This window comes from Apis laboriosa, unplaced genomic scaffold (genome assembly GCF_014066325.1).
Source record: "Apis laboriosa isolate Shangri-la unplaced genomic scaffold, ASM1406632v1 scaffold128_cov155, whole genome shotgun sequence".
NCBI lineage: Eukaryota > Metazoa > Arthropoda > Insecta > Hymenoptera > Apidae > Apis > Apis laboriosa.
The window spans coordinates 228,665-256,435 of NW_025221189.1; the positions used below are offsets into that span (position 1 = coordinate 228,665).

Below are 27,771 nucleotides of genomic sequence, written 5' to 3' on the forward strand. Positions count from 1 at the left end.
TAGGAACCGGAATGTTCGATTTGTTCGTTTATATAACAATCTTCAGAGCTATGTAACAAGCTGCAGATGTTGCAGTCAATTTAATATCCTGTGCTTATATTGAGACACAGAGTTTTTGGATGACGAAAGCTCGAGGTAATTCATAACAGAGTGACAATGACAATAATTCTGTTCATCCTTGGTAATGGAAGAACGTGAATATATGTGCGTACACTGGATTTATCGGTAAAATACATGTACAGTATTACAGTATTACGTGGAAATTGTAGTTAAGTTACAGACTTCTTCTTTCTCTATACTTATAGTTTTATTTAAAATCGATTCTTAGCCTATTCAAAGTTTTTCCTCGCAATATTATATTTAAATATATTTATAAATATATTTCGTTTTAAAATTATTTAACAGCCATATTATATATCTGTTTATAATTTTTTTTTCATTGTCATATAATCAATGATTAATTCATATAAATATTTTCATATTTAGAGACATATAAGAAATGTTTACAAATGAAATAGCTTCTGATGGCAGTAATATGCTCATTCATACTTCTAAATATGTAGCCTTACATATTTATATTCTATATTTTAGAATAGGAAAATATTAACAATTTATTTATATTATTATTCATTTTTATATTTATATAACAAGTTTTTTTATATGTTAATATTAATTTTGAACAGATTTATATAACAAAGATTATATATCATTCTTTCCTGTAATACTGTACTTGTAATTAAAAATAGAAGTGAAAAACATTTGGTTTATTTTTGGAAAATTCTGATGCCTATGGCTGAAAGATTTAGTATAATTGACGTTCATTCGCCAGATTTTCGTGTGTTTTATGCCATAGTAAATCTGAAGATCCTTGCATTTCCCAAATGTTTAATAAGAGCAATCGAATCTTTATGACTCAGCAGCATGATGGTTCGCGTATTGGAGTGCTTTTTTGCTATTTTCAACAAATTCCTAAAATAAAAATAGATAGAAATGAAAATCGTGAATAAAAATATAATGCAATATAAAAAAAAAAATCAAATTGAAAATAAAAGTTAATCACCATCAATCCACGGCTCATGAAGTAAGGCCTATTGATGCCATCATTCTTCTCGCAGTCTTCGCAGAAACAAATGAATATCGTATCTATGATCATCTATAAAAAAAAAATAAATAAATTTCACAATTATACATTGTTTTATATAATTAAAATTAAAATTCGAGAGAATTAAAGATAAAGAAAGTTCTCAAATTTGTCTTTAATTTAATTTCAAGTCATATTAAATTATTATTTTACATTATTATTATTATTATTATTATTTTTAAAAATTTTATTTAAAAAATTACCTCATAGATGGAAATAAAGCAATGCGCCACTATGAAAGCAAAAACTCCAGCCAATGCAATTGGTATCCATGGATAATGGAGTCCTTCTTTCTTCTAAACACAAAATAAAATTAACAAATCTACGTTAATGAAATAAAAGATTATGAATGAACATCGATATACCTGAATTAAATAAATTCCTGAAACAACTGTTAACGTAACTACTAACACTTTTCCTAAAAACAGGACAAAATCTCCAACACTATTAATAGCTGCAACTCTTAATATATTGCTGGACAAAACTTGGAAAGCCTTTTTACCCCCTCTACAAAAATTACATCCATATATTGCTGAAAAAAAAAATTAATAAAATATATCAATAAGATTTAAGAAAATTTATTAAATATTTATCAAAAAAGAAAAGTATTATTATTAAATTTTATGTAAAATACCTGTTTCGATATAAGCGTTCCTGGTGAGAAACTTTAAAACGCATTCGAAAAGCCAGAAACAACAATGGCAGCACCATAATATTACTCGTACGAGATCATTATCGTAATGTTTCAGACGATTTTGCACGAATAAAATAATAGCTCTTATCAATCGAACTATACCAATAATCAGTGCACCAAATGCGACCGTGCCCAAGTGATATCGTGTGAGATAGCAAAAACCACGAGCAACTGGCAGAGAGAGTTGGTTCTTGTTTCTGTTCAAACAAATTTTTTAATGAGATATACGATTTATGCACGATTAGAATTGGTTTCTATCGAGAATATATTCTACGAAATCACATTTTCCTTTCTTATTTTTTTTTTTGAAACTTATTATCGTAATTATTTTTGGTTTATCAGACACTATATATTTTATTAAAACTATTACAATGAACAATTTAATTTAAGAAAGATTTAAATCTAAAAGTCTAAGACTTCTCATCATCAAAATGATGATTGATTAAAATTTGATAAAATCGTTTTCAATATGATTTTTAAAATCTAAAAATATCATATTTTTTTACGATAAAAATCTTAGTAATAAAAAAATAATAATTTTTTAAATTGTTCATTATACATTATACATTATATATTCCTTATAATTTAATTGCACTATAAAGATCTTAATGGAAATATCAAGTCTATTTATATTTAGTCAAATACAAATGGATAAAAAAAAAAGAACACGGAAATTTCCATTGTATAATCAGATAGAGGACAGTTCATGTGTGAGCCATAATATCGATCATTGTGTCACCTGGTGAAGAACCAACGTGCAACAGCGAGGGCAACAACCATATGCTGGCAGCCTAGAAGGAATTCACAGGTGACGAAGAAGAAAAAGATATTGTACCATCTACTTGCCTGCAAAATATTACCTTTCTATTATTTCTGTTTTTATAAAATTTTAATTCATAATCACTTACAATCACAATGCTATCTTTCCGGAAATGGATGTGATTCTTCTTGTTCTTGTAAATATTTCCTGCGCTTTCTATCCAAAGCATGCAATAAATCCAGGCACATACAGTGATACCGATCAAGAGATAAGTCTGAAAAATAATTTTATATGTTTTAAATATTCTTTTGAATTAATTAATTCTAGAAGATTCAATAAAAATGATTCAAAATCATTTTTCCATTAAATTGAAAATTAAATTTAGAAAGGTAATACTTTTCTTTATTTATAGTACTTTTGTTATCGAAGAAATTCTTGTTATGAAAGAGAAATATATTAATAGAGTGGACAGTTTTCACTAATAAATTGTATTTTTTCCTTTCTATACATTTTTAAAATATTTATTATTGTTATTTACTTGACTCGGATAAATTTTGATTAATAACTTTTGTTACATGGCTGAAAAATCGCTTTAATAACCTATATAAATGATTAATTTGAATATGCCACTAGACAATTTTGAATTTATGTGATTTTCTATATATTTCTCTTTGGAGATATTTTATCAAAATAACTGTCTATTTTATAATAACTATAATACTATAAAAAATAATTATAGTACTATGTTATGAAAGATATATTATAGCAGTGATAAAAGAATAAAAGATTCAACGTTTGATGGAATTTTTATTTTTAGCATTAGAATTTAGTATCTCCCAAGATTCCTTAAACCATTTTTCCAATAATATTCGATTACAACGCCAGGCAATATTCTATTTCTTTGTCACATGTCACGAGAATTCAAAGAAGAAAAGAATGAAATAAAAATTGATAGAAATATGAAGTACCAGTTTTCATAACATAAAATGGCAATAAAATCGTACACGTAAATCGTACGTAAGATAAAGATAAGAAAATATAGTATATAAAAATAATAAATACAAATATATTTTACGTATACGAAGAAGAGAAAAAATCTTATCAACAGCTTTGGATTCGTCGATGTGTTACGAATTTATCAGGAAAATATCTCAGGTGGACAAAAATGTTGTCTCGCCTCTGTGTATACTAGTCTTATCAAATATTTACGTATATAGGCTGGAGAAGAAGGACTGGCATTGCGTAAACAGCTTTTCCTGCTTCACGGAACAGTTGCATTACGAGAGCGATTCTTTTTCTCATCACTAAAACGATCAAAAGTGTGATGACCTGTAAATTATGTCAAATCAATTACATTAATATTGTATTGTTTAAAATTACGAATAAAAGATTTTTAAATTTACTTTGAATAGAATCTTAAATAATGATCATTAATTTATTTCGAATTTTTTCAGAATAATATTTTAAATTTATATCTTTTGAATAATATTTCAATACATTTTAAAATAATTATAAATGGACCAAAAATAAAATTTATAATTGAAATAACAATATTTCTTACCGTAATAACAGTCAACGTGATTGCATAAATGAAGTAAGACTGTTCACTCGAATCTTCTTCTGTTATTTTGTGTGCTTCTACCGCTTTCCTTTCTGCATACCAGGCTAACCTGTAGAAACAATATTTTTCATTCAAAATCTATCGGTAATACAATTTTCAATTATGAATCTTCTTCATCAGAAGTAACGAACTTGATCGCCATATACTCTATTTCTAAATAAATCTAAAAGATAATTGAAAATAAATAAATCTTACCAAAGATACGTTGAACCACCGATGCAAGCTAGAATAACACCAATTAGGACCATGTAAACGACCCATTGTACTAAATAACGGAAGGCAATCAAAATAGCCACTGAAATGCCTAAAGATGAATTTAAGAAAAATGGATTTCTTAAGAAAGAAATTTTAATAAGAAATAAGAAATAAGAAAAAATGAAACTTGTACCTAAAGCGATCAGCAATAAGTAAACGATCTCCCTCCAAGCAACAGTAAGATCTCTGCAAGCCTCCTGAAAAGTGAATTTATTTTTGTGAAAATATTTCAGAAAATTAATTTAAGGCTAAGAGATGAAGTTGGATAAAGTTTTTTAGAATTGTTCTTATTAAATTCACGTAAGTTCTTTAATTTATCTAACACACAGATTACATTTCTTATATTAATTTTCCCATTGGAAGTTTAATTCGATATTTATTCGTTTTTTATTCCATGTTAAAGAAATTAATGTTTAATTAATAATTAATGATATAAAATTATTAATTTAATTTTTAATTTTGTTCAAATAAGAAATGTACAGACCTTGTAAAAATTATCCAAACCGAGCTTATTAATCAGAGAAGTGATTGTTTCAGATATATCCTTAGGCACACAACGGTTCAGGAATACCATATGTCTAAAATATAAGGAATAAGAATCATGTGAAAATAATTTTATAAATATTATCTTAATTTATTATTTTGCTATTCATTTATTTTTAGTTGTGCAATACATTTAAAAGGTAATTTTACTTTATAGTTCTAATAAAATTTTTACTATTTTAATGAAATAATTTTTTTTACAATTAAAAAAAATGGAGGAATATTGATCGAATTTCAATTTTTCTTCTAATATTACTATTCATTTTTATTTCTATAGTTTTGTTAACAAAAAAATGTAAATTTGCATAAATATCTAACAAAAAGTTTCATTCTTCAAATCTGAAGTGTTATTACTAATACAAATAGTTTAAATAAATATATTTATACACATTTAATGCATATTTAAATTTAAATGAATGAATAATGAATTCTTTGGAAATAAAAAATTATTAAAGAAAACCTTCTAAATAAAGGAATAAAAAAAAGATCAAGAATCCTATATTCTAACTGTATAAAAAAAAATTTAATAAAATTTTGACAAAATGAAATTATTTTTAGACAATTTTTCTTAAATGATGATCAATATTCCTTCATATTTCACTATATAAATCATGAAATACTAACTGATCGGTGCAATTGTTTGTGCATTCGCGTTTTTTCACACCGCTTTCATCCATGGTGATCTTCAAGTACCTGTGGGAAATGAATAATGAATGAGCAAACGGGTGTTAACGAACGACCACAGCGAAAAGTGTCTCTGAAAATTGGAAAGTCATCATTCGGTATGTATTTTCCATCCTGTATCGAATTTATATGCAACATTCACGCTAATTAACCGCATTATTTCACACAGCTAAGTTCCCCGTCGAGATTTTATGTAGGATAATAAACGAGGCCGTGGGTGAAAAAAGATGGGACAGAATAGACTCGATAAGGATTAGTTCTGATCTTAATTATAAATAGATTCGAATATCATATAGATCAAGTACGAATTATTTATACGTATTTTGAAAAAAAAATGGAATAGAACAAATCCTCACTTTTAGATTAATGAACTGAGATAAAATAAGAAATTTAATTGCTTATAACTTAATAAACAAGCCTCAATCGATATTTTATTTGTCTTGATTTTTTTTTTAAAATTAGATTATCAAAGATGGTATGTTTCAGAAATACATTGTTATCTCTATTAATTAGTAACAATCTTATAAAATGAATTTTTTACATTGCGTTTTGTTTTAGATTTAAAAGAGATTTACTTATTGAACCTAATTCCATCATTAATCGAGGAATGCATATCTATAATTTCACGTATTTGTGTGCTCGAAACACCATCGCGACACCTCGCGGCCGAGGAATTATTAATATCGTTAGCGGATCCTATTGTCGTGAACTTGTTTCATTCATTTGGCCGTCGACATGGAATATTGAATCCGGCATTGTTGTCGGGGTTATGAAGTTCGATGTTAATGCGCCGACGAATTATTAATCCTTTGGGAACGATGGCTCTCTACGTAAAGGTTTGGATATCGTGAATGTATCCACTAGGCAGTGGTATGCGCGGATATTTCGATAGATTGTTGTTGTTACTATAGATATTATCGTTAATGTTTATGAGGATAGAATGGATTGGAAATCAGTGGTGAGTAGTTGATATTAATTTCGATTGTCGTGTAAGAATGTGTTTTCTATGAATGGAAAAATAATTCGTATATAATTGTAGATTTTTATGGCGTAATTTCTTTTTTTTATAAAACAGGTTGAAATTAAAGTTTCGTTGATAAACAGGATAAAAAAGTCCTCGTTTTCTATCGTCTCTGCAAAGCGATCAGTGTTTGTGTTGTTGTGTTGATCAAAATTTGTGTTGAGAATTAATTATGAAAAATTAATATAAAATAATTATTTAAAGTAAAAGAATTATAAGTGGTTTATTTTAATATTCTATTATTTGGAATAAATAATTTAGATATATATAATTTATTTTATTTTGAAAAAGAAAAATTTCGTAAATTATAAATTACATGAATAATAAAATTTAAATCTTAATTTTTATATAATGGATGAAAATATTTTCATTCTATTAAAAATTAATAACCATTAATAACAATTAATAAAAAATATATCAGTAATTACATTATTAATAAATATTGTCTGTTTTTTTTTATAGTTTCTTATAATTTATTCCTGCGATGAGAAATATCATATTAAAATTTTAGATGCTGGAAAAATTCCAAATTTGATCAAGTTTTCTACGTTCTCTTTTGAACAGTGAATGGATCCAACCATTAATGTCTTTATCGAAAATATGAGACTCTTGCAGTATGATAGCATATATGCATAACCGGTGTTTCATTCATATGGATTCTTCGATATTTAAACGAAAAGTACTATAATTCGTACAATGTCATTTTTTAAATTTATTAAAATCATTTATATATTTTTTATCATTATTATTATCATTATTATCATTATTATAAAGAATAAATCTCAAGCATGTGTAACATAATAAACTTTCAAATAATTTTAAATGATCTATCGAAAATCGTAATGATTTTAAATAAGATTAAGAAATAGCATATTTTATGATTTTTCTATGTTTTTCATTTCAAGAAATAAAAATTTAGATATTTATTCCCATAAATTTGTGAGATCTTTTTTCTTTTAAAGTAAAAGGGTAGGACGAATCGAACATAAGAAAATTCTTAATTAATGAAATAAATAATTGTGTTAAGTTTCTTTTAAATTAACAAGTATACCATCATGTTTCTTTCTGCCCTCTTTTAACTAAAATAAAACATTTTTTTTTACTTTCCAATTTATATTGAAATATTTTAACTTCATTATAAGTTTCTTCAAATCAATAGGAGAAGTCTCAAACAAGATAATAAAAACTATATAGTTTTCATTTATATTTTCAAATATAGATAAAAGATATTTTAATTATCCTTATACGACATCGAAATTTCAGATAAACGAAACACCCTGTATATTTGTATCATCGAAGCTCCAGGCTGTAAGCCATTTTGTAGAAAGCGTGCCGACGTTTCGCCATTGCGGCTAACTTCATTATCCCCGGGTATCAGTGGATCCCTTGACACCTGATGAAGTTAGCCGCATCAGTGACGACACGTCGCCGTAACACTGTTTCCAAAAGAACAAATCCAATAATGGTATACTTCCTTCTTTCCTTCCTTTTTTTTTTTTTCCCCTCCTTTACCATCATTCACATCACACTTCGCGTCACACACGTCACATATATCGATCATCGAACAGGGATTATAAGTTATAATACTTACGGATTCTTCGTGTTGTCACCATTCTTACTATCCAGGCATTGGAATTCGGGATGAGACGGAGTGACACGGCCGCAAACATTCCCGCAGTCATCGTAGCCATTTATAATGCGGTAAACGTCTCCTTTCTGAACAACGATGCTCAACAGGAAACCCTGTGCAACAAGAAAACGTTGTGTGCATTTTCCACCGGTATTGTATCGTGTGTTTCGATCGTGTGGAAACGAAATTTAAGAGAAAGAGAGAATAGAAGATACACATATACACACGTACATACATATATATATGTATATAGATAGATAAACGTACAAAACCGATGATCAGACCGATCAGAATGATCAAAGTGAGGATATCAGTGCAGGATCGATCGGTGACGAAAATCTGGTCCGAGTGCCTCGACGACATCCCTTCGTTTTCCGGTGTCTGAAACGGAAAGCATACGAGGATCGTGACTGTTTTACCGAAAATCGTGTCAAGCTTCACTTTTTTCCCCCCTCCCAGGTAAAAAGTTGTAATATCTGTTGGCAAACAGGTAAATCAAATTCCAGGTGAGTGTAAGTTTTCCGGTTTCATTTCTGGTTATAATAAAATGTTTAAATGGTGAATTATCTTTTTTTATATTATATAAATATATGTGAAAATTTAATATTTATTAGATGAATTTTTGTGGATATAAAAACGAGACATGAAAATATTCAATTACCTCAATAATAATTTTTATTAATTTAATAATAAGAATTATTCAAGAATATGTTTCGATGAAGAATTGTTTAATTTTAATTTAATTTTAATATAGAAAAATAGCTTGCTTTTGTTAAAATAATTTTTTAAAAATATAATTAAAAATTCTTCGTTTTCTTGTTTAATTTTCACATAATTACAATTGATCAATGATGGATTATCGAAAATGGGTAATTTTTAAATAGATGAATTGATTGATAATTCAAAAATCAGAAATGAAGATATCTGTTTATCTAACCTTGTTTCTCTTTTCGAATTGATTAAATTTTTATATCTCATCAAAAGAAATTGTTTAATTTTACAAAAATTTCATAATTAAAAAAATAATATTTTTATTAAAATTAGAATATTTTTATAGAGATATAATTAAATTGAAAAGAATTTATGAATTACAAAAAAGTTAAAAATAGGTTAAATTTGATTTTTTAATGAATAAATGGAAAATTAATAATAATGAAATAAAAATTTATTTTATAATTTTAATTTTTAAATATATAGTATACTTTCATTTAATAACTATGCATATATTCAAATATGCATATATTCAAATATATATTCATATATTTCAAATATATGAATATAACAGATATTTAATAATATAATAATAATTTATTACATAATAATATAAATAGAATTATAGAATATATATTATTACATTGAAATGTATTAGAAATTGTGTTATAATTAACAAAGTAAATAATTTATTATATTCATAATTAGTTTAGTATTTATACTATTTATACTATTTATATATCACATATATATTTTAATTATTTGGCAATAGATATTTAAAAAAATATTATCCATTTCAAAATTGAATTTAATATTTTTACATGTATATCCCATATTTCTATAACAAATATTCAAAAAATCTTTTATTAACATTTCATATAATATTAAATTTAATATTTTACATTTTCATTTCCATTCTCATTTTTCTCATATTCCTATTTTTATATATAGTCTTATCACCAAACAAAATTCCAAATCAGTTTTCCATTATCCTATAACCTCCAAAAAAAATGTTTCATTACATTCAAAAATCATCCATTTCATAGTTAAATTCAACGTTTTTACATATAAATCCCTTTTTTCTCCTCCTCCCCCTCGGATATACACAAAAGTTTCCATTCAAAAATCAGAGAACAGAAGGGAAAAAGTGTGGGATCGATCAATCGAACGCGAGAAACGTCTTTCCCCGTAACGATCGAAAGCGTGGAATCTATTGGCCGCGGTCAGCATTCCAGTAAATTTTCAGCTCGGTGAAATCGAGCGTGGTTAAACGCTTTCAGCGAGAATCCGCGTCGTTTCAACGGCATAACGGGAGTAACAGGGGGAGTAACCCTGTTACAAGTCGAACGATCGTGCTCCTCCCCTAAATTAATTAGACTGTTCGACGGTGACCTTGCATTAGCGTGCCGCCCGTAATTAAATCCGCCCTCTTACACTCTTGGTCCGTCTTATTAAAGGCGCGCCATTACATCCCATTGATAACATCATCTGATGAGATACTCCTATACCACACCGTCAACATTTCTTATTTATACCTCGTTCTCGCCATTAATTGCGATTCTCTCTGGGGCAAACCGCCTTCATATTCGAGTGAAAATTTCGTGGTTTATGTTAATTTAATAAGGGGACATATTGTTATTTTATTATTTATTTTTTCGTTGGAGGATGCGATTAGCGCATTACATTCTTATTGCAATATGCTTTGGAAAATAATTGTCGATAATTCACGAGAGTTTTATTATATTTATTCGTTGTATATATTCTTTATAACTTTAATTTTTCTTCGAATTAGATTGGGGCGTGTATTTAATAATAAGTAGAATGAATTTTTAGGTATTAAATAATATTATTCTTATATCGTGCTTGTATCGTTGCTTATATCGTGTTGTTAAATCTTGACTATGTTCATTTCATAAGTTGATAGAGAAGAAATCGGTCATTTTGTATTTCTTTTCTAGAATAGTTCTCTGAGAGATAGATTTGATATTTACAGCAATTTAATCTCTTTCATACAAATATTTTATAATATTAATTCTCAAAAAAATAACATATATTTTTAAATGTAAAACAGTTAAAATTTGAAAAAATATTTTTTCTTTTTAAAAATCAAAGAATATATATAATTTCTTAGTTCCTTTGATTTATTCCAAAATTCTATTCCAAAAATGTTTTCATTTTAGTGTTTTCATTCATGATAAAAAGTACGTTAATTCTATTTTAATTATATAATTAATGTTACGAAATATTGGATATATTTTCTTCTCATAGGAATATTACAAATTTTCACAATTTTTCTAAAATATAAGTTCAAACATAAACAATTATTTTTTTTCTTTGACTTATTTAACTTTTCCTTGTTACTACTTTCCGGTTTTCTTCTCGAGTTGATTAAGCTTTTACGTTTCATTAAAGGATTGTTTAATTTTTAAAAAAATTTATGCTTTTGTTAAAAGCAAAAAGCTTTGGTAGGAATTATCTAACTTGTAATTTACGTTGACCTAATTTCTAAAAATCTCACTATGTGATTTACTTAATTTATTATTTTCATTATACTGGATGACCTCATGTAACGGGATGTGAATTCATTTTAACAAATTTTATCATATTATAAATGAAAATTTTTTTTTAAATAATAAAAAAAGATAGAATGTCTTATGAAAAACATCTTTTTAAAAATTCAAGAAATAATAATTATTGTAAACGAATGATTTAGTGATGGGATATTATGAATATAGTAATAAAAGATTTGTCAATTATTATAAAAAATTATTTTTTAAAATTTATTTTAGTGTGTTTCAACAAAGTATAATTATATAATTTGTATAATATCTACAATTTGTAATTTTATTTTTTAGGATTTAAAAATTATATTAAAGATTTGATTTTTCCAAATATTAAAATATATTTATGAATACATTTTCAACTATTATAAATAAATATAATTCTTTTAAAAATATTTTCTAAATAGAGAAAATAATTACCATCAATTATGAATAGTAATAGAATCTCACAAAGTATAATTTTTATATTGAAATAATGGAATGGTAATTATAATATTCTTGAGTACATATTAAAATTAATTTTATTTCTAATCGGTGTAAGTTAAGAAAGATGCAAAATTCACGCCATTTGTGGTGTTATATATAATAAGTTACACATTGGTCAAATGTTCAAAGTAAGAGGTGAGAGAATAAATTCTTTTTATTAATTTGTTAGAAAATTCGTCGTGTAGCTAATTGTATCAGTTATTGTATTGAAATTTCATAATTTTTTCAAATGTGTAAGATAAATTGAATAACTTTTTTAACAGGAGATCGAAATATCGATGTTTTTATAAAATTTTGGTTCCTTTTAAATAGATATGTTTTATTTCTTTTTTAAATTATTTCGTTCATTTAATTCTTTCAATGAATTTTGATCAAATCAATCATGAAATCTCATTTTGTTGAATAAAATTTCATCTACACTTTACTTTAAAGATGTTAAATTTGAAATATTGTATTAATCAAAATAATATATAGTTTTTTCTTTTCCTTTTTAATTTCGTTATTTCATATACTTAATAACTTTATTATTCCAAAAAAATTTTGAACATATTTTTAATCGAATATTTATATCTAAAATACGATATACGTATATGAATATTTCGATATAATTTCTATATAATTTTGAGAACACAATCCAACATAATTAACAATGTTATAATAATGTAATAATAATGTTATAACAATTTTCTATTTTCATAATTACGTAAAATGATGTTTGTGTAAACAAGAATATACATATTCATGATCGGTCAATAATTTGTTAAAATATTATTATACGTAAAACAGACATTAAAATTTATTGATTGCGAAAAGTCAGACAAATATCTGATTAACGTTGAAATAAATATTTTAAAATGCAGAATATAAATAATATTTAAATAAAATCATAGAAAAAATGCAGGATAGGCTTATTATCTTATAGAATTATGGATTCAATACTTTGAATTATTGACCATGCAAGAAATTAGAGATTTTAATGTGCTTTCAATTATTATCCATGATTTAGAAATTTAGAAATTATATTCAATGCAATAATAAAATGAATAAAATCAAAAGAAATAATAAAATTTCTTTTATATCATAAAAATTTATTTTTATGTATTCTTTTATATTCCAGAGAGCATTCCTGAATATATATATTCCTCAAATATCTTTAAAAAGATCGATTATAAAGGCCAACAAATACAAGAATTAATATATGTGTCAGTGAGACATATACAAAATATTTTATATATATTTTCTATATAAAGGGAAAATATATATTATTAGATTTTTATATATATTTTATATTACGGGAATAATATTAATACAAGATCGTTAATATCTTTACAAAATTTCTGAAGAAGAAAAATATAAAAGTTGGTTAAAAATGTCGGTTTGATTTTATTTATTTAATTAGAAGCAATTTAAGTTTGTGTTTAATATGAAGTGGAGATAGATCGAAATAGCTCAGCGATGCATTAATAGAAATAGAGTTTTTTGATTTGACACAACCTTTTTTTTTTTTTTTTGACACAACCTTAAATTGTTTATAATTTAATAAATAAATTTCAACCGACATTCTTATGCACTAATTTTTCTTGTGATTTCTATGATTCATTCTCCAAAGTTTCCCACAAATATATTAATACCCTACATATTTTATACATTATATTTTTGTATTTTTCAGGTCATGTGATTGTCAATAAAAGAATCAATATATATATCAAATTCCAGAATTACAAATAAATAAGATGATAAATTTTTTGTTTCTGACAACATATAAGAGATGTAAGTATAAAAAAAAGTAAGTATATTTTTAATATACTATTATATTATAAATACAAGCCCAAATGTAATTAAATCAAATGTTAATTAGAAAATATGTAATTATTATTTGTAAATTGTAGTCAATAAACGTTATCTTTCAATAATAAATGAGTTTTTTATTTAAAAAACATAATCCAAATCCTATATTCCTCCCAATCCTTTAGATTTAAGTAAAATGTTAAAAAATGATTCTTAAAAACATAAAAATTTCGCAAAATAAATATGTGAAAGGTAAGTATAAGGTAAGTATAAGGTAAGTATAATTTCCATTTTGAATTGTATTTTTTTATAAAAAAGTTTATTTGCATAAATTGGTTTGTTTATTTACATTTCCAATATTTATTTACATAAAATTTTCGAAATATTCGAAAGCTTTTAAAACCTTAGCATTAAAATTTCGGTTTGTATATAAACATTCGGTTTGTATATAAACATTCGGTTTGTATATAAACATTGGTCTGTTTATTTACATTTTCAATGTTTATTTACATTCTCGGTCTGTTTATTTACATTTTCAATGTTTATTTACATTCTCGGTTTGTTTATTTACATTTCCAATGTTTATTTACATAAAATTTCGGTTTATTTATAAACATTGGTTTGTTTATTTACATTTCCAATGTTTATTTACATAAAATTTTCGAAAGTTTTCAAAAATCGTTTAAATACTTACCTCTACTTACCTTTTATTACTTACCTTTTTACAGCTACTTAATTAATTGTTTTTCAACAGTTTTCTTAATTCTAAAGGAATATAGGAACACAGGAATACACAGGATTAAGGAATGTGGATAATAGGAATATAGGAAGACAGGAATATAAAGGATTAAGGAATATGTGTAATAGGAGTAGGGGAACACAGGAATATTCAGGATTAAGGAATATGGATAATAGAAGTATAGGAGTACAGGAATATGGATAATAAAAATATAGGAACACAGGAATATTCAGGATTAAGGAATATGGATAATAGAAATATAGAAACATAGGAATAATTAGGATTAAGGAATATGGATAATAGGAGTATAAGAAAATAGGAATATACAGGATGGAGAAATATGGATAATAGGATAATGGATAATGAATATATGTTTTATATATTGTACTTACCTTTTTAGATCTGTTTTCTGTGATATTAAATATATTTCAATAGTTTTTTTAATTCTTGAAATACTTACTCCTACTTATTCACTTACATATCTTTTTTTATAGCTATTGTCTTTTGTAGCACTAAAAATTTGTTAAATTTTCGAAATATTAGAAATATTTATCATTTAGATATTTACCATATTATTATATCAATATCTTTATATTTACAAATTAATTAATTCTTTCATCTAGTTAACAGGAAAACTTCCGATTGTTTTTCGGAAATGAACTCAATTTCTTGAAATCTTCGGAAATGACAGAATTGATGTTAAAATACTGAAAATTTCCAAATAATAAAACTAATATTAATTATTAATAATTATTTAATCATATATATACTTATACTTACTTTTTTTACCGTCCTCATACTTACTTTTTATACTATTTCTTCTAGTGTTGTCACTGTTTCAGAGATTTAAAATATTTCTTACCATAAATTACACAAAAATCTACATATAATTCTTTAACACTTAACTTCTGTCATGAATACAAAAATTTTCGCGTTCCTAGCCATTCTAACTTTTAAATAAACTTTTAAATAAATAAAAAAATATACTTAACCCGGTATTTTTATTATTTGGAATACTTGATAGTTCATAAAAACAATAAAGTACAATTATTAAAATAATAAAATATGATTAAAAGAATATTAATAAGTATTTCAAATAAAAATTAAATGATTTCAACAAGAGCTATTTAATTTATTATATGTAGAAGCGTAAGGGATGTATAAGAATGAATGTTGTTTATTTCAATAAAAGTATACAATTTTTAATACACCAGCTGAATACTGGCATTCTCTACAAAAAAGAATTAAGGCATACATAGCAAAAAACTTATAATTCAAAAAATATTTAAATTCAATTAAATATTTCTAAAACATGGTTTTAGATGGTTTTAATGGTTTTTTATTAAATATGACATAATGATTTTTTGCTATATATGGCTTGCTAATTTTTATAGAGAATAGCACGATGCATCGATTGGTCCATTAAAAATTGTACGATTGTATTTAATGAAATAAAATTGACGTCGATAACTTTTTTATGAGTCCATCTACGAAAAAACTGAGGGCACCAGAGGATAACCCTTTCGAAACCATTCAACTTTTATTCCATGCATTTTTTAATACTACGAGGAATAAACGAGATATTTAAGAAAAAAGAATAAGATCGAAATTCCCTGAGCGATAGAAAAATTTTTGTCCAAAAAGTCGACTTTGTATTAGGAGAACATGATACGATAGGAGGTCGATCGAAAAATTTTTCCAAGAAATGACGTCAGATTCTCGGAATCTTTAAAATTCTTGGAAATGAGGTCGATTTCTTGGAATTTCTACATTTCTTGGAACTAACGTCAAATTCTTGGAAATTTGCAAATGTTCGAACGAACGAAACTTTTGGCTAAAAATTCGACTTTGTATTAGGAGAACATGATATAATAGGAGGTCGATCGAAAAATTTTTCCAAGAAATGACGTCAAATTCTCGGAATCTCTAAAATTCTTGGAAATGAGGTCGACTTCTTAGAATTTCTACATTTCTTGGAAATGACGTCAAATTCTTGGAAATTTCCGACAGCTCGAACAATAGAGGGTTACCTTTGGCCAAAAATTCGATTTTCTACTAGGAGAACATAATTTAAAAGGAGTTTTTTCTCAATTATCGTATATTTAACGTTCTCCTGCTTACTTTTTTACCATTCCACTTATCCTATCCATCTTTTTTGAGTTTTAAAACATTGTTTTTCCCAATTTAAATATAAATTTAGATTTCCACTGCTTGTACACTTATCTCCTCCTACTTCTGGTGCGTTTTTTACCATTTTTTTAAATTTTTTTAAGAATTCGAGGATACTTTGAGCACTGTATTTTTATTATTGGGAATGAATCGATTGTTTTTAATGACTTATTGCATAGTATAATGCACCGGGTGTCCGATTAATCTTATCTGGTATATCTCGCTTGTTTTTGGGAATATTAAAAAATGTTTCAAGTAAAAGTTGTAGAATTTCGTGGGAGGCACATCCCCCTGCTATTTGTTTTTTTATGTATAGAAGCGTAAGTGATTTATAAGAGTGAATGTTGTTTGTTTAAATAGAGGTACACACTTTTTAATATTCCAGCTGATGTATCTTGGCATTGTCTGTAAAAAAGTATTAAGGAATACATAGCAAAAAGTATGTAGTTTAAAAAATAGTTAAATTTAATTAAATATCTTTTAAACTAATGATTTTTTGCTATACATTGCTTAGTAATTTTTTATAGAGAATAGCACGATGCATCGATTGGTCCAATGAAAATTGTACGATTGTATTTAATGAAATAAAATTGACGTCGATAACTTTTTTATGAGTCCACCTACGAAAAAACTGAGGGCACCAAAGGATAGCCCTTTCGAATCCATTCAACTTTTATTCCATGCATTCTTTAATACTACGAGGAATAAACGAGATATTTAAGAAAAAAGAATAAGATCGAAATTCCCTGAGCGATAGAAAAATTTTTGTCCAAAAAGTCGACTTTGTATTAGGAGAACATGATACGATAGGAGGTCGATCGAAAAATTTTTCCAAGAAATGACGTTAAATTCTCGGAAACTCTGAAATATCTAATATATATATTCGTTTACATTATGTGCTTTGTATAAACGAATTTTAGTATTTTATTTCTCTGCGAACTATAATGTAATGACTGATTGTATTTTTGATGTAAACTATACCCTCTGTGAATTCTATCTGCATTGTTTTCTATTTCTATTGTTACTTAACTGAATGATTCTGGCGAGCCTTTGTTTCTCTTCCAGTCTTTGCGGGAGACATGCACACTGAGAGGGGATTAGAGGAACCAATCGTCGCGTTAGAGGGCGGTTTCGAAGGATGAGCCCTCGCGGGGTCGCCTTCTAGCGCGTGGGGGTCAGGACCTTTGCATTCGTTTTCACAGTTTATTTTTATTTTTAATATGTTTATTATTTTTTAAATTTTTTATGAATTCAAGTATCCTTATTTTATTATTTGGAATATTTCGTTTGTTTTAATAATCGATTGCATAATATAATATAGCGGGTGTCCGAATAGTTATCTGATATATCATATTTGTTTTTGGAAATATTAAAAAATGTTTCAAATAAAAGTTGAATAGTTTCGTTGGAAACACATTCTATTTTTATTAATTTTCTTATTCATAAAAGCCTAAAGGATTTATAAAAGTGAATATTATTTTCTTAAATAGAATTATATATTTTTTATAGTCTAGTTGATTTATCTTAGCATTCTCTATAAAAAAGTGCTGACTCATATATAACGTGAAACTTGCTCTAAATTTTTGTTTGAAAATTGCATTTTGTATTAGAAGAACATAAATTGATATTATTGTTCGAGAAATTTTTCCAGAAATTTCGGCTATTTTTGGAAATTAAATTTCCGTAGTTTTCGAAATTTATGAAAATGACGTAAAATCTGTTATTGGATTAATATGATTTCAATGTGTAGTAGACAGAAATTTCTTCATTCAAGAAATTTTAGATTAAAAAAAAAGGATTTAAAGAATCAAAAATTTCAAATATATCATACATTATCTATTTTATCAACTGAAATATCTTGTTTTTTCAAAAAACATAAAAATATATATTAGATATATATAAAAATATATATAAAAATATATATAAAAGGAAATTTAGTAATCTGTCTTGTGAGAAAATCTGATGTAAAGATAAACAATAACAATGATTAACGATAAATTTTAATTACATAAATCGATTGTGATTATAATTTTTATATCAAAAAGAATTGAATATTATATAATTTCGATTTCTTTTAGACATTCGATTTCTTGTAGACTATTGTTTCATACCATTCTAAATTCATAATATTGGATATAATTTTAAAATTAATAATAACATAGCAGGATATATGTCATAAAGATTTATTGGATGATGTATCTATACTATCTTGTCTGTGATAAAACTGATACGAGATTTTGAAGATGAACAATGTTAATTATGAATTTAATAATAGTAAATATTGATACATTATTAAATGTGAAATAGAATATAAATATATTTCTTTGCATGCATATTTATTGATACGTTTATATTGTTCTGACAACTGTCAGATAATATGTTGATAATATGTATTGTTACAAAAAACAAATCTTTTTGAGCTTATCAATTATAGGATATCTGTCTGTTTTTGTGAAAATATAAGATAATAAAATATGAGATAAAAAATATCACAGTTGTCAGAAAAAAAAAAATATGATTTTTTGAATAGAACGATAAAAATTGACATTTATTGGAACAATGTGAAAAAATATTATTCTCTATGTTTTCAAATATTTTAATGTGAAATTAATATTTTTAAACGTTAATCACTTATCTCTTATCCCTTTAATTTTGCCTAGTTTAAAGGGAAACCATGAAATTTCATAATGAAAGTTTATCTAAAGAATAGCGACCTAGAAACTCGTTCAATACTATATGTTAATCTTAAACGGCCATGAGAAACTAATACGCGTGTTTTTTATGTAAATTTCTCAAACAAAATTAAAAACTTCATCAAGACACTCCCTTTCTTCCCTTCTTTCAAATGAAAATTTTATTATTATGTGAAATAATGTATAGTATATGAGACAATGAAAAACAAAATTTTGCGATATTAATATTACATAAATAAAAATTTCATAAATTACAAATATTAATTGTTAGTTATTAGATAGGGAAAAAAATTCTATATTTAATTTTATGGACTCGTATGAATTTTTATATAGGACAGAAAATTAAATATTTTATACTTAAATATTGAAATATTTTATCTTTATTTTGAATAATTTTTAGTGTAATTTATGAATTGTTTAATTTATTTTTTTTAATTGATTTAATTTTCAAAATCTTGTTAGAAGAATCCCTACTATTTTTTATATAAATTTATATAAAAATTTAAGTGTATTGTCTACGTTCAGGTATTTTTTCGTAGAATTAAATTTCTTGTGAAAAAGTTTGAAAAATAAGCTTTATTAGATTTATTTTCATTATATCAGTGTTTTTACAAAACTTTCTAGAAATGTAAATCATTGATACCCTATATTAATACCCCATATCACAAAACATCGTCATTATTAGAATAATTCGTTTCATTTTAATTATTTGATTCTTTTCACTATTCTAAAATATCCATTTAAAAATTTATTTTATAAATGATATTTATATATTTACCAGTATCAACGAAACGTTATTTATTATTGCAATATGTTATTTGTGTTTAAAACATTTCAATCAATTATTTTCTCTGTAATTTCTATTCACCGATAACAAAATAATCACTAAGATAATAGTTATTTATCAGTTTACTGCTTTACAATTCATTGTTTGTTCAATTGTTAATTACAATATAAGTACGAAAGATAATTATTGCTTTTGCATTTCTCGTTAGAGTGACAATATAATCACAGAGAACAGTAATTGCCACTATAACGAGAACATCCTGTCATTATCGAGTGTTTATTTATTTCTACGTTATTAAATCGATCAAAATATCCAATATTTACTCCATTATATTTCAAGAGAGTCGAGATTTTTCATACTAAAACTTGAACTTCAATTATCTCGTTATTTATGTACCACCCTATACATCAACTGTACAATTAAAGAATACAATAGTAAGCACAAAAACAACAGTTTCATCTGTTACTGTGAATACATGATTTCTATGCACGCTAATGATTACTAGTTTAAGATTACCCCTTGCTCAATTACATTTTAGAATACGAGAAACAAACAATTATAATTAAATCATTTATCTGTATTTACCGTCGTAAAAAGGCGTTAACGCATTAATGCACAAATACACTAATTCTGATATTCGCTATCTGAACTGGTTTTTTTATTTTATATCTATAATTCAAGAATTTGAGAAAAGAAAGATATATTGTTATACAATATTCTGTAACAAAGATTTTATTTGCTTATAAAAATATAAATTGTTATTGATTGTAATAATACAATGACAAAATAATAAAATTGAGAATCGAAATGCAATCCGATTCAGGTGCAAGTCAATTTAAAAAATTTAATCTAAAGTTGAACTAAGAAGTTTTTATTATCAAAATGATTAAATATACGAGAAACAATGCCTTTATAATTATTCCTCAAATATTTTATTTATAGATTCATGAAATTTTATGCTTTGTTAAATGTTAGGAATTATTATAGATGTTATAGATGTTAGACTTTTAAAATTTTTTCTAATTTTTTTATAAAACATATTTTGTATTCTCTAAACAATGAATCTATATGAATCTATCGAGATATTAAATATTGACTTAAGAATTAAAGTTGGCGATTGATTCCCTATCAAATTTTTTTATAATTGAATTGAAAATTATATTTTAACATCTATAATTCTTCAAATATTTTATTTTACATAGAATTTCATCCTCCATTGTTTTTTATTTTTTTATTTTTTTGCTCTACATTACTATTGAAATCTGTCGCGATACTTATCCTGTCATCAAGATTTTAATCAAATCTTTAAAAAAGATCTCTAAATAAAATAAATGAACTCTATTCATTTGCTGACTAACAAGATAAAAATAACAAGACAAGTTAAAAAGCTTTTCCAAGAGTGAATTTCTTTCGTTTATCCGCAATTTTCTTTGAAATTTTTTCTTTTTTTTTTTTTTTTTTTTTTGTTACTTTTATACTTTTGATCCTAATCTCAAAATTTATTGTATCAAATTTAAGATATTTTAATACACACTCGTCGATGATTACGAAATATTATCATTTTTATAAATGCGTTCTTTGTACATATAAAGAAAAATTTAAATAACGCGCAGTAAGAAGAAGATAAGACTCATTAATGGAGAGTTCATACATATATTCATGAATATAATATAAAAAAAATGTTCGTTTATAATGAAGAAAACAGCGTAATAAAAAATATAATTGAAAAACTTATAGTGCTCAGCGAGTATGATTATATTTCTGGCAAGAGGAATTAGTAATAAATGAAAAATATTAGGATACAAACGAGAAAATACTGTTTTTTTAAGTAAGATCATATCTTTATGAATCAAAAGGGATGATCTCAAAAAACGAATGTTCTTCACTATAATGTGAGTTTAAAATATCTACTCTTTTATTTAATTCTCATTTCTAACAATTATTGTAAAACATAATTTTATTAATTCAACTACTGAATAAGAAAAAATGAACTTTCCTTCTACGAGTGATAAATCAACTATATACCATTATACGTACCATTATGCATAATATTTATTATATAAGTTAAACGTACGTCGAACATCCCAATAATGGAATAATTTATCATCAACGCGCATACAAACGATAATTAAAACGTATACGTACTACGTACACACGTGTTCACGAATAATTACTTTTCTCTCTTCCACAATTACGCGACAAGAATTTACGCGGGAAGTTTAAAGCGAAACACGTTGACCTGACCCGTTTCACTTACCGCATCCCGCAACGCTACGCGACCAGAAGTTTTATATTGAAATACCCGGGCGGAAATTTCAACGGGCGTAATCGTAAAAAATAATCCTTACCCCAGGCTCCACCTTGGACGATGGCTCGTCCGTGCAGCAGCAACAGCCCATCCTCGAGAAACGTGGTAATCCTTGGAAATAGGCGGGGTGCTGCTCCTCCTGATCCTGTCCTGCACTGGCCGGTGTCACGGATGCGTCCGCTTCCGGGAATAAATTAAAACGGAAGTTCTTTAAAATGGAACGCGGAACAGCGTGTATTCTTGCGTATAGTCGCGGAGCGTTTCGCAAGATATGTTATAAGTTTGAGAAATGTGAATGGATAGGTAATTCTTCGAATAGATACGAAGAGAGAGATAAGATGGCGAGTGATAAGAGGAGAGATGATTTGTTTTGTGACGAGTATATAAAAGTAATTAATTGTATGTAATGTTCGAAAAAAGTTGATTTTTCGATTCGAGTTTATTTTTTCTTTATTTTCTTTTTTTTTTTTTTTTAAGAAATATCCATTTTGTCAAATAGGATGTTTTCAATAAATTTTGATTTGATTTCTCGAAACTTTAGAGAGCTTTAAAGAGCTTCGAATTTACGATTGATATATTTTTAATAATATTTATATTTATCGATTTCGTTTTCGATTTGGAATTCATTTTGTATAAATTTAAATTGATATATATTGAATTGACAATTACATACAAACTAGAAAAGTGATTAATAATATACCGTTGAATTGACAAGTGACAAGTTATAGAATACTTCGTTTTTAAAATTTTAAATTAATAAAAAAGACTATTTGTATCGTAGAATTCCATGAAATGCAATATGTCACTTGTCAATTCACTAATTCAATATTATTAATAAACTGCAAACGTTTATATATTTATGAGAAATTTAAAAGTGTAAAAATATATAAAATATTTAAAAAAAAACATTATTCAATATGATATTTAATAGAGAAAAAAACAAAAAAATCTACATTTTACTTATATTTCTAAAAAAGCATAAATTGTACAAATATTTGTAATCTAATTATTTATTGACAAATTATTATGCAAGGAGAGCCTGTTGCATAAACATTATCCTTCTTTTGTATCAAATAAAATTAATTATGAAAATAATTAAATGAAGCTGGTCCACAATTTTAGAAATTTGCTTTTATAATTTGCTTTATTATCAACCATACAATATTATTATGCAAAAAAATTAATTAACACTGATAATCTTTTGATTTAAAAAATTTCCTTAACTCATATTCGTTATAATATCAATTATATCTCTGACCATTTTAATTTTTCTTTTTTGATATACGTGCAAATGTTATCTGGATTTGTTTTTTTCTTCCAAAGAATACGTAGCTCAGTTTCAGAAAATAATATTTTCCACGTTATCCGCTTCTGCACTAATGATCACCCTGTTGCTTGTTACTTTTTCGACATGATTATTAATTATTGAATAAGTTTTACGGATTTGAGTGGTAGTAAGCGGCGGAGATATGGAACACTGTTATAAAGTGGAATTTTATTACGCGACAAGTGAAGCAAATGTGAAACTAATCGTAATATAACGTCAACGGAAGTTGGACTCCCTTGGGACGTTTTGACCTATATGCTCCACGTGTGGATTAAACCAATTCGAAACTGTGGATGCTGTCCAAACTGGCTCAACACAATATTTGAAAACGAGTAATAAAAAAAAGAGTAACTATGAATCCACTGACTTTAAAAACTGGGTTACGAAATTGTACAGATTAACAAGTATATATCCCCTCTATATTACATTAAATTTACACATGTATAGTATCAAATTAACATAGTGGCATAAAATGAAAAAAAAAAGAAATTCATATCTCTCTTCTGTACGATTTTTAAGTAAAATTACTTTCCGTGAAACTAATAAATTGCATTTGATTTAAATGTACGAATATATTGCTGAGAATATATTAACCTCTCTTTGCCAATTTTATTTTCTACCTACTGAATCGTAAACATATGGATGTAAGTAAAATAATAAAATATATCAATAATAAATATAAAATTAATATTTTGACAAGTATGCTTAGTTAATCAAGTTAGTTACATTTCATTTTAAAGGTTTGTGGAAATATCGCTCGATATTGCTCAAATTTTGCCCAATCGTAAACACAGAATACTATAAATACACAAAAAAACGAGGCAATAAAATAAATATCAGAAGCAAAAACAGTCTTTTCAGCAAAAAAAAAAAAAAAAAAAAAATTGCTTTTCACTAAGCTGATAAATTGCATCCCGCTTAAACCAGTCTTACACGTATAAAAAATATTGCTCGCGATATAATAACCTCTCTTTACTATTTCATTTTTCCAATCGTGACCGGTGATTATACATAAAAACAAGGCAATAAAATAAATACCAACATCAGCTTTTAGTAAAAGTTACTTTTCACCAAACTAATAAATTGCATTCCATTTAAACTAGTTTATACACAAATATAACTAACCTCTCTCTGCTACTTTATTTTCCAAACACAAACCACAAATATTTATAAACATGGAATTACGATATATGTTAGACGATAAAAATAACAAAATTAATACCGGAAGAAAGCCTGAAATGTTCCAGAACATTTTCCAATCAAGATCGAGACGAGAGACAATAAAATAAAATGATAAAATAAATCGACGATATAATTCCACTAATTACGATCAAGATGGCGGAGTCATCAGTTACGAAACGTTTTAACGAAGACAGAATTTAGCGTGAAAAATATATTTTTTTATTTTTTTTCTTTTTTTTTTTTTTTAAGCTCTCCGTCTAGTGTCATTAATATTTCCCGGGACATCCTCTCTCGACGCGAGTCACGTCAGTTTCGATCGATTAATCGAATAAGCCTACACGCCACGGTAAAATGACTAGTACATAAGGCTCTGGGGTTGTTGGCTTCCGGTTTTCAACGGCTCGAATATTTTTCTATCGAATTTTAGTAAAATATCTATCTTCTAAAGGAATGAAAGTATGAAAAAATTGTTTTTTACAAAAATTGTTCGATATAAAGAGATACATCATGCTGAATTACTAATTTCTCTATAGATGGATACGTGAAAGTTATATGGAAGGTAGTTTCCTTCCTTCTTTTTTTTAAATTAAATTGTATATAACTTTCAGTGCACAATAATCGAAGAAACTTTGTTACTTTGTACAGAAAAAATGTTATTTATGTTGAAAAATTATTATTTTAAGAGAAACATACTTATATTTTAATTTTTGTTTAATTTGTGAACTTGAATTTTGTGAAAATTTGAAAAGCACGAACAATTGAGTATCGTCTCGCGTTCCTTGTTTTTCATACGATATAAACTTTTACAAACTTCAAATTAAAAAAATATCATTTAAACTAATGATGTTTCAACGTAAATAATTTTCATACTTTCTTTTTATAAAAAATGAACTGATCGATGCATAAATTACATAATTCTTTATATATATATGGAACTTTACACATTTTCTATTTATAGAAAAATTATTAATATATCATTCTCTATAAAATAACTTTTGAAAGAATATTCCTTTAATAGCTTCAATCCTTTGAAAAATATTCCACTCTCAGAAATTTCTCTGTTCTCAGAAATAACAGAGAAATCGTATACATTTGTTGAAAATATTCATTTACGTGAATATGATAATTCTCAACGTACAATCATGTAATTTCATATTACAAAAAAAAAAAAAGGAAAAAGAGAGGGGAGAAAAATACAAAGAAGGGAGAAACGTTATAATATATCGTTACAACGTGGAAGAGATGATACAATTTCCGGGCAGACAACCTATTAAAACTTTGTGCCCCGATTAATCATCAGGATTGTGGTTATGAAACAACAACATCGGTATAATTGAAAAGCGAAAATGGAGCAAAGCGTGCGGTAGATGCGTTCTTTGTTAACCTTTTGTTACGAAATATCAATGCGTTGTTTGTGTCATTTATTCATGATAAGCACGCGCATTGTTTGTTAAACCTTTTCGAACATTTTCTGAAATATGGTGACGAGCCAGACGCTTGTCTTCTACAACTCGGTTTATTAATTAAACGCGAAAGATAAATAAATCTTGCAGCGAGGTCGGCCACTCTGCTGCGAGTTACATTTTTCAAACGTCGAATCACCATTAAGGCCAATGTTAAATATTTCATATGGAATGTTTGAAACTTTGAAGCTTATAGTTAACTGTGTAAAATCTTTCTCTAGTTTTGACGTCTGTCTCCCTCCATCTTTCCCGTTTAAAAATCATCCGTGAATATAATTTATGCAATTTCTGTTATAAACATATCTGCACGAGTCTCTCTGAATATTAAATTTTTTTATAAATTATAAGAATAATTTTTCACATTTGTATATTTTAAAATTTTTTAAATTATCAAATCGATGAAAAACTAATATTTTGAAAAAGATAAAGTTTATTATATCGATATTATTTCTAACAAAATATTTCAAAATTTCGAAATTTTATTTTAAATTCCTACTTTTTAAGTATTGCCGCTATTGCTTAACTTTCCAGAAACAATTTAGCTTCTAAAATCATTCAATTACATTACATTGAGCATTTAATAAGATATCCGATGCACTATATGACTATCGCTTACTGACAAAAACGCAGACAATATTTCAACCGACCCAATATCTATCGAGAGAGAATTGCAGAACTCTGTACGATCCGCTACAAAAGCTTAGGAAACTGGAACGATATAAAGCATATAAGATGGTTCGGTTAAGGAATATATATCCATGAACCTGTTTCGACGCATCGTGGCGAGCTGCAATTCACGCGAGGGGGAGTCGATCAACAGGGGGCCGCGATAAAAATCGAGCATCGTGCGGGTTTCGTTCCCAAACCGCCTCCATCCTCGCGTTTCACCCTTCCTATTTCCGAATATCCTAAAGGATAGGCGCCAAATACGTTCTCGCCCCAAACAGGAACAAGGGTGTATGATATAAAATTATCCTAGAAAAATAAATAACGCCCGGTTAAACTGTAAAATACATTCATACGCGGGATAATAGTGGCCATAAATTAAATTACAGATTCGCGGAACGTGGTTTTCAATTTGTACGAACAATTCCAGAGCCGCGGAATAATTTCATCTCGCGTGTCTTCGAGTTATGGCCGCACGGCTTCGCGTCGCGTGTCTCTTTAATTTGCAAGGGAACTATTTTCACGGAATAATTTTGTTTGCG

At 26.3% G+C, this 27,771-nt stretch overlaps 1 protein-coding gene across 5 annotated transcripts in view; it reads right to left on the reverse strand.

Moving 5' to 3' along the window:
• Positions 1-749: 749 nt before the first annotated feature.
• LOC122720350 (choline transporter-like protein 1) overlaps positions 750-27,771 on the reverse strand; it is a 123,943-nt gene continuing 96,921 nt past the window's right edge. For 4 of the 5 annotated variants that reach the window (XM_043946990.1, XM_043946992.1, XM_043946993.1 and 1 more), the window contains 16 exons: positions 22,632-22,771; positions 8,617-8,730; positions 8,311-8,462; positions 5,639-5,707; positions 4,956-5,049; positions 4,605-4,668; positions 4,412-4,520; positions 4,157-4,265; positions 3,805-3,924; positions 2,744-2,869; positions 2,575-2,681; positions 1,776-2,032; positions 1,507-1,673; positions 1,345-1,437; positions 1,061-1,153; positions 750-969 (listed from right to left, as the gene is read on the reverse strand). In XM_043946990.1, coding sequence (XP_043802925.1) covers positions 907-969; positions 1,061-1,153; positions 1,345-1,437; positions 1,507-1,673; positions 1,776-2,032; positions 2,575-2,681; positions 2,744-2,869; positions 3,805-3,924; positions 4,157-4,265; positions 4,412-4,520; positions 4,605-4,668; positions 4,956-5,049; positions 5,639-5,707; positions 8,311-8,462; positions 8,617-8,730; positions 22,632-22,771 — 1,877 coding nt within the window. In that variant the 3' untranslated portion in view covers positions 750-906. The remainder of the gene's footprint in view (positions 970-1,060; positions 1,154-1,344; positions 1,438-1,506; positions 1,674-1,775; positions 2,033-2,574; positions 2,682-2,743; positions 2,870-3,804; positions 3,925-4,156; positions 4,266-4,411; positions 4,521-4,604; positions 4,669-4,955; positions 5,050-5,638; positions 5,708-8,310; positions 8,463-8,616; positions 8,731-22,631; positions 22,772-27,771) is intronic. The other variant, XM_043946991.1, reaches the window with a different exon arrangement.